The sequence below is a fragment of the Myxine glutinosa genome, chromosome 2, assembly GCF_964187855.1.
Source record: "Myxine glutinosa chromosome 2, kmMyxGlut1.1, whole genome shotgun sequence".
Classification (NCBI taxonomy): Eukaryota; Metazoa; Chordata; class Myxini; order Myxiniformes; family Myxinidae; genus Myxine; species Myxine glutinosa.
The window spans coordinates 105,080,727-105,096,923 of record NC_136262.1 but is presented as its reverse complement, the minus strand read 5'-3'; the positions used below and the strand labels follow the sequence as shown (position 1 = coordinate 105,096,923).

The window sequence follows — 16,197 nt, the reverse complement described above, 5'->3', positions numbered from 1 at the left end:
GACACTCCACAAATCAAAGAAAGGGAGCGGTCTAAGACCCCATGGTGATGGCCAGCTTTGGGCGAGGAGCCTTCTCCTTTCATGGGTGTGAGGGAAACACGCTGCAAGCGTCACCCAGTTTGTCATGAGAAACATGTGACAAGACATCCTGACCCCTTTCCATCCACTAAAGGTTACACTGCCATCTCCTTGCGGTGAACGAACCAAACAGGAAGATTTATCCCCACCAATGTGTCCTCAATACAGTGTTCAAAATTCCTTTAATGACAAACACAAACAGGGGTCCATACTTTCAATTACCTGACCCCTCCACAAATGTAACACAGCCCCCTCCCCTACGCCTTTGTCTCCCAACAAGGTCAACTGGGCGAGACCAAGGCTTGCACACCATGGAACCCATGAGCACCAACTCAACCCCTGCTGCATTTAACTAAAGTGCCATGGGTGTTGTCACACGCTTCGCCATGTCTACCTTTCCCCTGCCAATCCCCAATAATTCCGCTAATCGCGCCGTCTGTCCTGCTTCATCTCGCAGATTATCTTTTTTGGTTTGTGTTTGGCAGGTGACATCCACAAGATGTTGATTCATCTCACTCATCACTCAAGGGCTTCAAGCAAGCTTCAAGGAACATTTCTTGTCATGCCCAATTATGTCATGTCATGCCCACCAACCCAACCATCTTACTTGCTTGTTTCAGTGTTTCCTCCCTCCCGTCCTTTCTTTTTCGTCCATTCCTTTGTCCCACTGTCAGTTCTACTTTGCTATTCCATGACTCCTGCTCTTGTGAAGAAAAAAGCCCAAATAAACCCCGAAGGAATTCACATGCAAAAAAAACAAGCGAGTTAGGGAAAAAGCAGGCCGCACCCCCACAAATGTAACAGCTAGTATTAAAATAAAATCCTACATATACAAAGCACAACATGCAGATATAGAATTATGAATAAGAAGTATTGTGAATAAGACAAATATGTAAGCAGGGACAACACACAATAATTACCAGAAACGACGTTCCGAGCTGATGCGAGGAGGAGAGCCATTGCCATATCCGCCGTCGGGTTAGCCAATATCCCAGGGAGATTGCAGATCTTGACACCATAGCTTCGGATCAGAGTCAAATCCAAATGATCCATACCAACACCGAATACGCTGACAACCTTTAGGTTTGGAAGCAAATCCAGAAGATTTTTGTCGATGGTTCCCCATACTGGAGGAATAAGTATCGCAACAATCTTTTCTCCTAATTCTAATTGTTTTGAGCTCCTGCTGAATTCTGAAAACCAAACAATGTCAAAGTGATTCTGAAATTTCTCCATGAATGTGTTTAAATGTAACTCCATATGGGGACTAGAAAACACCAATAGATGAGGTTGGTCCATGTTTCCTTCAAGGATCCAACAGGGAATTTGATTTTCTGAAATGTTAAAGAAAGAAAAACAGGTTAATGAATAAATCACATTTGTTAAACAGACTGAGCTTAAGCCAACAATATTTTAGTGTTTTTCATGCCCAGCACACAACATGGGCATGTTTTAGTGTTCCTGGGTGTTTTTAGTGAAAGCAAAGTGAACAAGAAAGAGCAATCAGAGATTGCACACCCTTGCCAGGACGTGTTTTCAGTGGTTTTTAAGGTTTCTGTGTTAAAACAAATGTGGCGGCCGAACCACGTGACCGATGACGTCATCATTATTTGTTTTCTAAACTAATTTATTCCTTGATGATGCTCAAGAAATTTCATCTTGATCGGATGAAGTTTTGTATTTCTCGAATTATGACGTCATAATGGAGACACCTATGACATCATCATTAACATATTTTATTCCCCATGGAGAGTTCTTTACAAAGAGCCATGTCTCAATTTTTTATATTCAGCACTTTCGGAGATATAGAGGTGCAAAGTTTTTCCGTTTTTCCAAGATGGCGGCCAAACCATGTGACCTATAATGTCATAATTATAATTTCAAAATTCTACACATGGAGTTGCACCTATGGTGGAAATTTCCGGTCAATTTGACCAACTGTTTCAGAGAAAATCATTTTTATTCTGTGCAAACAGACAAACAAACAAACAGACAAACAGACACACAGACACACAAACAGCCAAACAGACACACAAACAAACAAACAAACAGCAAACAGGACAGACAGACAAGACTCAAATGCAATAACCTCTCCTCTGGCGAAGGCAACTATAAATGCACTCGGTGGAGAGCATACCTCTGGCAGGTGAACAGTTTACGTTTTGCATCCCACTGATGAGTTGGACCTGGATTCGGACCTTAACCAAAATCGAATCGACTTGTTCTTGTCACTTACCCAACTCATCCACCAAGCTTTGTCATAATCCGTCCACAACTTTTTAAAATACGATGCTATATATCAAAAACAACTTCAAAAATTAAAAAACAAAACTCTCGGATCAGGATTCAGATCTTCACAAAAATCGAATCAATTTGTCTTTGTCGCACACACCAAACCTGTCCACCAAATTTCGCCTGAATGCGTCCGTAACCTTTTGAGATATCCTGCTCACAGACAGACAAACAGACAGATAGGGGTGAAAAAGATAACTTCCATCCACCTTTGGTGGTGCAGGTAAAGATTTAACTTTTTTTAAAATGTGCTCTGGCAAGCAAAGCTAAGGTAACTCATGGGAATAATCTACCATATCAAACACATTGGCAGTTTGTGGGTTTTTACTGTCTTTCCCCCTTTATAAGGACGATTTGATTCAGGTGTTAAAGGCCAATCTTTTAACTCAAATGTGTGTTTACTACGATATATTTTTTGAGGATAAAACAAACTCAAAACCCTTTTCCTAATAACGGGAGGAAATGGTGTCTGCTCGTGATGGTGGCAGCTATTGGTTTAGTTAGCTGGTATCGGGTAAGACAAGAACTGGCCAAAAGAGGAGCTGTACGAGAATGTAACCATCCCGCACTGGGCAGTAAAATCTGCTCCTGCTCTCCCATCTCTCATCTTCTCCAAAGTGGAATCCAAGGCCAAAACCATAGATGCTTACTGACTTCCTCTACTCTCGTAGCCAGTGTGTGGCTCTCAGCGGAATCCTTTCATCTCTTCTTCCTTTTAAAGCTGAATTACCCCAATGCAGTGATCTGGGCCTAGTCCCATTCCTGATCTTCATCAATGATCTCTCTGACTCTCTGGGAAATCCTATTTTCTATTTGCTGATGACTAAACTCTCTGCCGTGACATCAATCATCTTTCAGATAAACATATAAAAATGATTGTAACATAACTAAACCTCCTAATTATTGATACAAATCAAGCAAAAGTACTGTTACGGGCGTCGAGGATGAGGACCTGAGTCCCAAACGTCACTCCCGACTAAGTGTGTTATCGGATGGATAATGTCAGCGACCCTATGTCCTATCCACAACCCGCCGGGCCGAGGCCCGCAAGCTGGCCGAGCTGTTTTTGGAAGCTTGAACTTTTGGTTTCGTGCAAGGAATTTAAACTGCCACACTGTCAGCTAAGGGGAGCTTGCAACCCGATCCGAAAAAGGTCATTCAAGCAAAATGAAACACAATCAATTTACTATAAATAATGCAAAACAATACAATAATCAAATCATATAAGTACAAGTATGACAGACTTAATTAATTAATAATGGCAGACTGAAACAATTAACACAGGCCACATACAACCGATACGAAAGGCCGACACAACATCCACACACAACACTCTAGCTAACCCAGGGAAGGGAAGGGAAGCAAAGTAATAAAATAATAATCGCAGGGAATTTAAATAAAATGTGATTTGAGGATGGGGATGGAAAGGGGTTCAGGCCTGTTTGAAGAGCAGCTTACTCAACGTTCATCAGAGTGGACTAGGCGGGAACCAAGGTTCACCAACGTTCCGCAATCCCCCTCTCCTTTCATCAACCTCCACGAGCAAGGATCGCGTTTTCACCACCCTGCCAAGAGCCGCTCTTCTTCTTCCCTCTATCCTTCTCCCCCACTTTCTTGCTTCTGGAACAGCTTTTGGTTTCCGAGGAACTTCGACTACTTCAGGCACACTACTTTTGCTAGATCCTTGTAAATCTGCCTCACAAAGTCCAGGAAATGGTAAATCAGCAAGGCCTCCACGCACGGACGTATATCAAAAACTTTTTATTATACGTCCGTGCCTCCACGCCGGCCACGTTTCTTCTTCCTCTCCCTTTTCCTGCCCTTTTTTTGCTTGTCAGAAAAAGAGTTGAATCCTTCCCAAAGCTGTTTTTGTGCAACACTACCAACAGTCAAAATCACGTGGCGTAAAGGGAGTCGGTATGGGGTAAACTTTAAGAAAAAGGAAAAATAAATACAACAAGTACAGATACATTCAAAGTACACCGCCCCCATGCCAAATAATTAAATATCCTACAGCGCGGCATTGCTGGGGCGCCTCCGGCGCCCGGCAATACCGCAGTGCAGCTCATAGAGGCTGCATTGGAAGGGAGAGGTGTACACTAATTGATTGATTAATTGTGTAATTAAAGTCAATAAAAGATTATCACAAAATATTTTCTTAATCAATTGGCTAATAGCATAACTAAACCACTAGTGCTTCATCCGAAGATGTATCTTTTAGAAATGTAATTAAATAAGTCATTAATAAAAAATTAAATATTTAATTGATTAATCAATAAATAATTAATCAATTAATCAATAAATAATTAATCGATTAAATGATTAATCAATAAATCAAAAATATCTTTGATAGCCACATCACTTGGTCACTGTCATGTCCAAATATTAGCTTCCGAGCTCAAAAGGTGCCTGAGATATTGGCCAAATAAGAAAGAAAATAAATAAATGATTAATAATGAAAATAAATAAATAATAATCATTAAAAAATTAAATTATTAATTAATTCGGTCACAGAACACATAAACCACCACCATTTCATCAGAATCTGTAACTGAAAAGAGAATTTTTTTTTTAGTAATTAATCGAATAATTAAATAATTAATCGATTAATTAATTAATTGATTTATCAATAAATCAAAAATATCCTTGATAGCCACATCACTTGGTCACTCATGTCCAAATATTAGCTTCCGAGCTTAAAAGGTGCCTCAGATATTGGCCAAATGAGAAATAAAATAAATAGATGATTAATAATGAAAATAAATAAATAATCATCATTAAAAAATTATGCGTAGATACACCCACACACCAGATTAGAAGTTAGTAGTTCGTTTATTAGTCCCCTACCGGTGTACACCGGAGGGGACTATAGGTTTGCATGCCGTTCCTCCGTCCGTCAGTCCGTCAGTCTGTCAGTCTGTCAGTCCGTCAGTCTGTCAGTCTGTCAGTCCGTCAGTCCGTCATTCCGTCACGCAAAGAACAGTTTTCCGGACTTTTTTTCTAAACGCTTAATGCTGGTGATTTCAAACTTTGTACATGGTTTCCTCATGATAAGTTACAGGTCAAGTTGGAACTTCACGACGTTTCGATCATTTTAAACAAAATTATGGCACTTTGAACTTTGGGATTTCTGATCATTCTGATGATCCTTAACTCAGTGCCATTTTAAGTTTTAATTTCCTTTAAAAACCAATTTCTCTGCAATAATAGGATTGAGATAAAATTTTCACCATATGATGGACTCGGTCTGGAGAATATGTTAATGGTAATTATGACGTCACAGGTCACGTGGTTCAGCCGCCATATTGTTTTTCGTGAAAACACGAAAACCCCTTTTTCTCTGCAACGGCTGAACAAATCGAGGCCAAACTTTGCAGGAAGAATCGTATACCCATGACGAACAAAAAAGTCAGCGAGCATGACGTCATGTGTCACATGGTTTCAGAGTTATTACGTTTTTAAGCATGAACCTTTAAAACCGAGCTCCTCCCTCATTTTTGATCCAAATCGAGGGGAAACCACAGATCTGTTCAGCACTAAAATGTCCTTTTGGAATTTGCGATAGGGCACGTGGTTTGGCAGATATCATTGAGTAAACGAATTTTTAATTTTTTTTAATGGATATCTCTTGTTTATTCTCGAGTTCTCATCAAGCCGCACTGCGCATCCGCAGCCTCGGCTCGCGAACGTCAACAGCGCGACACAGCGCGCGCTTTCGGGAGGGGCGGAGCCAAGCCGCGCAACATATATATATATATATACACATCGATCATTGATCCTGAACCGAAAAATATAATAAATTACTGATGGTTTCAGAGTTATGACGTTTTTAAGCATGAACCTTTAAAACTGAGCCCCTCCATCATTTTTGATCCAATCGAGGGGAAACTTCACAAATCTGTTCAGCATATCAGTCTACTAAAATGTCCTTTTGGAATTTGCGATAGGGCACGTGGTTCGGCAGATATCGTTAATTAAACGAAAATATATTTTTTTAAATGGATATCTCTTGAATCGCTGGTACCTCAGACCGTGAGTTGGTAATAATTTATATAATTCACACAGTGCAATACGTGCAGGCCGCTCTACGGAGCGACCTTGCGGGCTTATCAACGAGGCGAGGCGTGACACACGTGTCTCAGCATACCTCAGATCAAGTTTGAAAACCAGCATCAACCGTGCATAAATTTGCATATTCGATCATTTTTGACAAAGTTATGGCACTTTGAACTTTGGTAGGGGACATGTATTGAAGCGCAATACTCAGAATGCTTGTTTTTCAAGATATTTCGCTCACAAGGTTCAGACATATATATGGTGGCGGCCATCTTGGATTTTGACGCGGCAACCCAATTTTAAACAGCGTTCTTCCTTGTGCCTTGATACACCCACACCCACACACCAGATTATAAGTTGGTACTTCGCTTATTTTTCAGGATATTCCACTCAAGGTTCAGACATACATGGCGGCGGCTATCTTGGATTTTGACGTGGCGACCCAATTTTCAATAGCGTTCTTCCTTATGCCTAGATACACCCACACACCAGATTAGAAGTTAGTAGTTCGTTTATTTTTCAAGATATTTCGCTCACAAGGTTCAGACATACATATGGTGACGGCCATCTTGGATGTTGACGTGGCGACCCAATTTCCAATAGCGTTCTTCCTTATGCCTAGATACCTTTCTTTCCTCTTCCCCAATGGCTTGATCTCTGATCATCAATTTGGTTTCAGACCAGGTCACTCTACTCTGGACATGCTGCTTCTGCTGTCTCAACAATGGATGGAGGTCCTCAATGCCAAACAGGAAATCAGAGCTGTCTCCATTGACATATCACGTGCCTTCGATACGGTCTGGCACCCAGCTCTGCTCACCAAACTCTCCTCCTATGGTATCCATGGAAATCTCCATGCATGGCTTGCGGACTTCCTCTCTGGTCGTAGTCAACGTGTGGCCCTGAATGGATTTCTCTCATCTCCCCTTCCTGTTCAGGCTGGAGTTCCCCAAGGCAGTGTGCTGGGCCCTGTGCTTTTTCTGGTCTTTATCAATGATCTCTCCGACTCTCTGGAAAATCCTCTCTATCTCTTTGCTGATGACTCCACTCTCTGCCGCTCCATTCCTCTTCCCTCAGATCGGCAGTCTGCAGCCTCCTCACTCTCTGAAGACCTGGACAAAATCACAGACTGGTCAAACAAGTGGAACATGTCTTTCAATCCTGACAAATCTCACTCTCTTACTATGTCTCTCCGAAAAGATCGACTGGACAACCCTCCCATCTACTTTCTCAACAATCCTCTCCAAGAAGTTCTGTCGCTCAAGCTTTTGGGTCTCACTATCTGCCATGATCTTTCTTGGGAAAACCACATTTCCAAGTTGGCCTCCAAAGCCAGTCGCCGACTGGGCATCCTCCATCGTGCGAAGTCCTTCCTCGCCACACCTGAGCTCCTCACCACATACAAGGCTTTCATCCGCAGCTCAATGGAATACTGTTCTCCCCTATGGGCTGGTGCTCCTGCCTCACACCTGGCTCGGCTTCACGCTGTTGAATCCAAAGCTTTCAAAATCATTGGAATCTCCCGCGATGAAGCTATCTCTGAGGGCCTTTCACTCACTCACCGCAGGCAGGTAGGTGGTCTTTCTGTCTTCTACCGACTCCTCTCCGGCCTTGCTCCCCCAGCTCTCTCTGTGCTCTGTCCCCCAAATATTCCTACAGGTCGCACAAGATCTGCCAGCAACCCTCTGATGGTTAAACTGCCGAAATCTCGGCTCTCTGCTCACCTTCACTCTTTCATTCCTCTTTTCTCCCGCCTCTGGAACAAACTCCCACACTCCCTTCAATCCCACTCCTCCCTCCAGGTCTTTAAAACAGCTGTTCACCACCATCTCTTATCTTCCCCCATCCAAAACCTTGATCTTTTCTACCCCCACTAATTCACCCCAGATCCACCTTGTTTGAAATTCCAACTTCTTTCCTGGAAGTCCTGGCAGTGTCCATATGTTTATACCTCTCCCACCCCCCCCCCCCCCTTCACATGCCTCCCCCCCAAAGCCCTCTCCCTCCCACAGATATCTCGATGTCTCCATGTCTCTCGGTCCCTGCTCTCAAATGTTGTGTTTGTGTCCTTCCCCCTCTCTCCCCATCTTGTCTACCGCTCCCGATGTTATTTGTTTTATGTGTCTGTTTGTCTTTCTGTGTGATTAATGTTCGCTCTTTCACGAGCCTCGATCTTGTTTTCCAAAAAAAAAAAAAAAAAAATACACACACACACACACCAAATTAGAAGATAGGAGTTCGTTTATTAGTCCCCTACCGTTGTACACCGGAGGGGACTATAGGTTTGCACGCCGTCCCTCCGTCCGTGAGTCCGTCAGTCCGTCAGTCTGTCAGCCCATCAGTCCGTCAGTCCGTCACGCAAAGAACAGTTTTCCGGACTTTTTTTCTAAACGCTTAACGCTAATGATTTCAAACTTGGCACATGGTTTCCTCATGATAAGCTACAGGTCAAGTTCGAACTTCACGACGTTTCGATCATTTTTAACAAAGTTATGGCACTTTGAACTTTGGTAATTCTGATAATTCTGATGATCCTTAACTCAGTGCCATTTTAAGTTTTAATTTCCTTTAAAAACCAATTTCTCTGCAATAATTGGACCGATTGAGATAAAATGTTCACCATATGATGGACTCGGTCTGTAGAATATTTTAATGGTAATTATGACGTCACAGGTCACGTGGTTCGGCCGCCATATTGTTTTTCGTGAAAACACGCAAACCCCTTTTTCTCTGCAACGGCTGAACAGATCGAGGCCAGACTTTGCAGGCAGAATTGCATACCCATGACGAACAGAAAAGTCAGCGAGCATGACGTCATGCGTCACATGGTTTCAGTGTTATGACGTTTTGAAGCATGAACTTTTAAAACCGAGCTCCTCCCTCATTTTTGATCCAATCGAGGGGAAACTTCACAGATCTGTTCAGCACTAAAATGTCCTTTTGGAATTTGCGATAGGGCACGTGGTTTGGCAGATATCGTTCATTAAACGAAAATATTTTTTGAAATGGATATCTCTTGTTTATTCTTGAGTTCTCTTCAAGCCGCACTGCGCGTCCTCAGCCTCGTCTCGCGAACGTCAACAGCGCAACACAGCGCGCGCTTTCCGGAGGGGCGGAGCCAACCCGAGCAACATATATATACACATCGATCATTGATCTTGAACCGAAAAATATAATAAATTACTGATGATTTCAGAGTTATGACGTTTTTAAGCATGAACCTTTAAAACCGAGCTCCTCCCTCATTTTTGATCCAATCGAGGGGAAACTTCACAAATCTGTTCAGCATGTCAGTCTACTACAATGTCCTTTTGGAATTTGCGATAAGGCACGTGGTTTGGCAGATATCGTTAATTAAACGAAAATATTACAAAAAATGGATATCTCTTGAATCGCTAGTACCTCAGACCGTGAGTTGGTAATAATTTATATAATTCACACAGTGCAATACGTGCAGGCCGCTCCAGGGAGCGACCTTGCAGGCTTATCAACGAGGCGAGGCGTGACACACGTGTCTCAGCATACCTCAGATCAAGTTTGAAAACCAGCATCAACCGTGCATAAATTTGCATATTCGATCATTTTTGACAAAGTTATGGCACTTTGAACTTTGGTAGGGGACATGTATTGCAGCGCAATACTCAGAATGCTTGTTTTTCAAGATATTTCGCTCACAATGTTCAGACATATATATGGTGGCGGCCATATTGGATTTTGACGTGGCGACCCAATTTTCAATAGCGTTCTTCCTTATGACTGGATACACCCACACACCAGATTAGACGTTGGTACTTCGCTTATTAGTCCCCTACCGGTGTACAACGGAGGGGACTATAGGTTTGCACTCCGTCCCTCCGTCCGTCAGTCTGTCAGCCCGTCAGTCCGTCACGCAAAAACAGTTTTCCTGACTTTTTTTCTAAACTCTTAATGCTAATGTTTTCAAACTTGGCACATGGTTGCCTCATGATAAGTTACAGATCAAGTTCGAACTTTACGACGTTTCGATCATGTTTGACAAAGTTGTGGCACTTTGAACTTTGGGAATTCTGATAATTCTGATGATCCTTAACTCAGTGCCATTTTAAGTTTTAATTTCCTTTAAAAAAGATTTTCTCTGAAATAATTGGACGGATTGAGATCAATTTTTCACCCTAGAAGCGACTCGATCTGTAGAATATTTTAATGGTAATTATGACGTCACAGGTCACGTGCTTCGGCCGCCATATTGTTTTTTGTGAAAACACGAAAACCCCTTTTTCTCTGCAACGGCTGAACAGATCGAGGCCAATCTTTGCAGGCAGAATCGCATACCCATGACGAACAAAAAAGTCAGCGAGCATGACGTCATGCATCACATGGTTTCAGAGTTATGACGTTTTTAAGCATGAACCTTTAAAACCGAGCTCCTCCCTCATTTTTGATCCAATCGAGGGAAAACTTCACAGATCTGTTCAGCATGTCAGTCTACTAAAATGTCCTTTTGGAATTTGCGATAGGGCACGTGGCTTGGCAGATATCGTTAATTAAACGAAAATAATTTTTTAAATGGATATCTCTTGTTTATTCTAGAGTTCTCCTCAAGCCGCACCGCGCGCCCTCAGCCTCGTCTCGCGAACGTCAACAGCGCGACACAGCGTGCACTTTCGGGAGGGCCGGAGCCAAGCCGAGCAACATATATATATATATATACATCGATCATTGATCGTGAACCGGAAAATACAATAAATTACTGATATTTAGCGACTCGAAAGGTTCTTTATCAACAACTTATTTTGTCGTGCTTGTGCTCAACTGTCTGCAAGGTGTATAAATTGAAGTCCCGAGTGCGAATCACAGGTGAGCCCATCCTGAGGTAATGAGTGATTGGGAACGATTCAGAACCTGTGGGTAAATAACCCTTGGTAATTTCCCCAACAGTTTTCCGGATGACAGACTGCCGGTAGGGGACATGTATTGCAGCGCAATACTCAGAATTCTTGTTTTTCAAGATATTCCGCTCACAAGTTTCAGACATACATGGCTGCGGCCATCTTGGATTTTGAGGTGGCGACCCAATTTTCAATAGCATTCATCCTTATGCCTAGATATACCCACCCACCAGATTAGAAGTCGGTACTTCGCTTATTTTTCAAGATATTCCGCTCACAAGGTTCAGACATACATGCCCTCAGACATACATGGCGTCAGACATACATGGCGGCGGCCATTTTGGATTTTGATGTGGGTTGCACCCACACACCAAATTAGAATTCGGTCCTTCGCTTACGCACGAACGCATGCACGCACGTACGCCCGCACGCACGCACGCACGCACGGATGGATGGACACACAGACGGAGGGGAAAACCATAGTCCCCCTTTCGCTCCGCGGTGCGACGGAGGACAAAAATGGGACAAATTCCATATTAATGCCCATGATTTTGGAATGAGATGTTTGATGTTCAGGTGTCCACATCCTTTTGGTCATGTGGTGTATATCTAGTTTACCATCACTGCTGATGAAATACCAGTTAGTTACTTGAATGTAAAATCTACACGCTCTATTTTTGAGGTGTGGTTTTGGGCTTTGTCCTCCATGAGGAATTGCATTCTTGTTTTTTTTTTACGACATATAACCGAGGTCATGCTTGCAGCACAAATTTATTTTCAGGTTGCATGTTTTGTGTTGGCTTGTCAGGGCTGAAGCTCACGCCCTTATCGTTAAATATAGTCGGACTTTATTGATTCTTACTGTGCTTGCTTTTACTGTTATAATTGTTGTTGTTGTAATTGTTAATAAAGGCAATAATGTAGGGAACGTTTTTCCTTCCCGCTATCAGACTGCTTGGAAAACAGGTGAGGATGGGAAGTCACAGGGTTTCATTTTCCACAAATTTGGCAACTCACCATTCCACCATTCCTCTTTAAACCTTCAACCTTTCCTTGTGTCCATTCAGTTAACCTTCAATAACCTTCAGTTAACCTTCAACCTTTCCTTGTGTCCATTCAGTTAACTTTCAATAACCTTCAGTTAACCTTCAACCTTTCCTTGTGTCAATTCAGTTAACTTTCAATAACCTTCAGTTAACCTTCAAACTTTCCTTGTGCCCATTCAGTTAACCTTCAACCTTTCCTTGTGTCCATTCAGTTAACCTTCAACCTTTCCTTGTGCCCATTCAGTTAACCTTCAACCTTTCCTTGTGTCCATTCAGTTAACTTTCAACCTTTCCCTGTCCATTCAGTTAACCTTCATTTAACCTTCAGTTAACCTTCAACCTCTTCTTGTGTCCATTCAGTTAACCATCAGGCATCATTTTATCTTCAGTTAACCTTCAACCTTTCCTCGTATCCATTCAGTTAACCTTCAACTTTTCCTTGTGTCCATTCAGTTAACATTCAACCTTTCCCTGTGTCCAGTTAACCTTCGTTTAACCTCCAGGTAACCTTCAACCTTTCCCTGTGTCCAGTTAACCTTCATTTAACCTTCAACCTTTCCTTGTGCCCATTCATCCTTGTGTCCACCATTTCCTCTATTCGTATTCTGGTGTTCTGCCCAAAGGCAGGATCTGTGCTGCCGAAGCAGTTTCTTGGCAGGGGTTAAACTGTGTGGTTTGCCATTGCCTTCCCAGCAGTAACAAGCGTTACGCCGAGGTCCCCGTCGATGAAGTGATGTGAGTTGACAAAGTGGAAGACGCAAGGCGGCCATCTTGGATTTTGACGTGGCGACCCAATTTTCAATAGCGTTCTTCCTTATGCCTAGATACACCCACACACCAGATTAGAAGTTGGTACTTCGCTTATTTTTCAAGATATTCCGCTCACAATGTTCAGACTTACATGGCGGCGGCCATCTTGGATTTTGACGTGGCGACCCAATTTTCAATAGCGTTCTTCCTTATGCCTAGATACACCCACACACCAGATTAGAAGTTGCTACTTCGCTTATTTTTCAAGATATTCCGCTCACAAGGTTCAGACATACATGGCATCGGACATACATGGCGTCAGACATACATGGCGGCGGCCATCTTGGATTTTGACGTGGTGACCTAATTTTCAATAGGGTTCTTCCATATGCCCAGTTGCACCCACACACCAAATTAGAATTCGGTCCTTCGCTTACGCACACACGCACGCACACACGTCCGCACGCACGGACGTACGCACGCACGCACACACGGACGGAGGGGAAAACCATAGTCCCCCTTTCGCTCCGCCGTGCGACGGGGGACAATTAGGGCAGGGATGCGATAGCTGGCCTACTCTTCTCGAAGGGATAACACATACAGGAATGAATCAAACTACCTGTGAAACACCGGTATGACAATTTATAGCTCAGTTGGGATTCAAACCCAGGTGAGGTGAGGTGCGTACCTGTCCAGTTGGATCATCAAGCATTGTATGGGAATTTTTGGATATCAAGTTGCTGTCAATATCATAATTAGCACAAGCTCACATATTATACCGGGAGGCAACAGCAGTGCGGGGTTTAGGCCGACACGGACAACACCGAGCCATTGTGTTTATGTTGTCTCTTTATCCAAGACGTCAATACAATGTAGATTAACACCAACAAGAACGTCCGACATTCCAATCGCAAAAGTGCAGCTAACTGTGGAGTTCACCGCATAAACCCTCAAAGCAGGTAAAGGTAAACGCTGATGCTATGTTACGTTTATTTATAATTTTATATCGTGCGAGTTCGAGCAAACGATAAAAGTATTCATGTTAAAGCAAGTGTTCAGACAGGACGATATGATGCACCTTAAAACCCTGCACCACCTCACCGACGCCACTCAGGTGGAGTGCAGACTAGCGAGGTGCCCTTGCTGCGCAGATGTGGGAGGCCAAGAGCAAACAGACAATACGGAAACGAAGCAGGGGCGGATCCAGGAGGAAGGGAGGTGCAAGGTGTGCGCACCTCCCCCTTCGATCCAGGAGGAGGGTGCAGGGGGTGCGCACCCCCCCTCCGGATTTTTGATAAATTATAAGCTCTGAATATCCTGCAACAGCCCTCGTGTCCAGATGATTTTGAACAAGGAACGTTCCAGGCGGCTTACCAACGCTCAGAGGTTTCAAATCACTTTTGCTTTATTATAAAACACTCCAAGTGCGACGGTAAAAACCAGACTTTCATCACATAAATCCACCGCCCACAGCGAAATAATCAGCAGCAGCCGCTCCAGTGGATCTGGCACGAAGATAACGCCGTGGCGATGACGCAACACATGCGTGGAGCATGAATTGAATATGTGATGAGGAAAACATGGGTGGAGCATAAATATACAGCATTACATTAAAACTCGTTTACAGCGGAGCACAATTATAATGGTTGCAGTAGAGTTTGCGCAGAATTCAAATTTATCTTCATGTTTGTGTCAATTATTCGTGTGTGTACAGGACACTCATTTGCTATTAGTCCAGTCAAATTAGTCAATTTAGAAGCCTAACCCACCACTAATTGGAAAAGATTGTTTCTATGTTGGATTCTCCTCTTATATACCCCGGGAATACCATATCAAAAATAGAGATGAATGGGAGGGGTGGAAGGGGTCTAAATATGCTAAATTATGTTAATTAGGTCCGAACATCAAAGGAACAAGCTAAACAAGAATAAATCTTGCATTGGTCTCATGAATAATCAATTTAATGCTACCCAACTTCATCAATCGTGTTGTTAGAAATGATATAAACTCAAATTAGGTAACTACTTGGATTATTACCTGATTATGTAAGCATAATTATGCTAATTAAGTGTTGCCATTAATTAAAAACCTTCTATTTCTATTATAGTCAGTGCATGTTTTAGGTGTGCCTATTTTGTCCTGTTTGGCATCCCATTAATTTCTCCTCCAAACAGCAGTGCCATCTATACTGAAATCCAGGTAATTAAAAGATTAAAACAAAGGGAGCTTACCCAATACTGTTTTGATTGGAATCATCATTCTTGATTGTTTCTTCCTTGTCATTCTGATTTGATGAAGAAATTACGAGTAAAAATGAATGTTGGTACTTACAGTCACGTGAAAAAGTAAGTACACCCCATGTAAAGTTTTGACTTTTTCAACATATTTCAACATACAGCTATTTGATCTTCATTTCAACAATATTGATAGTAGTGGGGCGGCTTAGCCCAAATATTCAAAAGAATTGTGCATTTTGTGAAACAAGCACCAAATTTGGCACAAATGTACATTAATATGTTGCGAACATTTTCAGATATTGGGCCACTTGAAATTCCGTAATTTTTTTTTTCAAATTTTTTCAAATTTCGTAATTTCAAATTTTTCGGGTGACACCGTCACAATTTCGGTCTTCGAGGCCGGCCGATAGGCAAAGTGTGACCGGAAGGGACGAGGTTCTCCTGACCACGTGGCCCTCGATCTGGGAAGCGAGAGGCGTTCCATTAGTGGACGCGCCCCTCACGCCCGACTTTTGGGCGGCCCCGGCAGGCCGTTTGTTTTGACGTTCCGTGACAGGCCCCGCACCCCCACCTCCGGGCCGACCGGAAGCTTGTGTTGAGTACATCATACCTGAACAACTCAGTGAGGCAGAACACAGCAGTGCACACCAGGGTGACCCCTTCAGTGCATAAACCAATTAACCTGTCCACTGCAGGGCATATAGAAATGAAGTTATTTTCTGCATATAATAATAATAATATAAGTTCAGTTCTATATAACAATTTCTGTTATCACCACTACCACTACAACTACCACTACTACAAGCTTTGTCTGGAATTTTGTGGACTAACAGACAAACAGACATACAGACAAGCTGGGATCAAAACATT

At 42.7% G+C, this 16,197-nt stretch overlaps 1 protein-coding gene across 2 annotated transcripts in view; it reads right to left on the bottom strand.

The window, feature by feature from the left end:
* The window catches only part of LOC137421467 (putative 2-ketogluconate reductase), a 32,038-nt gene extending 17,526 nt beyond the window's left edge, over positions 1-14,512 (bottom strand). The window contains exons 1-2 of one of the 2 annotated variants that reach the window (XM_068107575.2): positions 14,192-14,512; positions 999-1,412 (exon numbers count right to left, since the gene is read on the bottom strand). In XM_068107575.2, coding sequence (XP_067963676.2) covers positions 999-1,377 — 379 coding nt within the window. In that variant the 5' untranslated portion in view covers positions 1,378-1,412; positions 14,192-14,512. Of the gene's footprint in view, positions 1-998; positions 1,413-14,168 lie in introns of both variants that reach the window. The other variant, XM_068107574.2, reaches the window with a different exon arrangement.
* Positions 14,513-16,197: the final 1,685 nt, after the last annotated feature.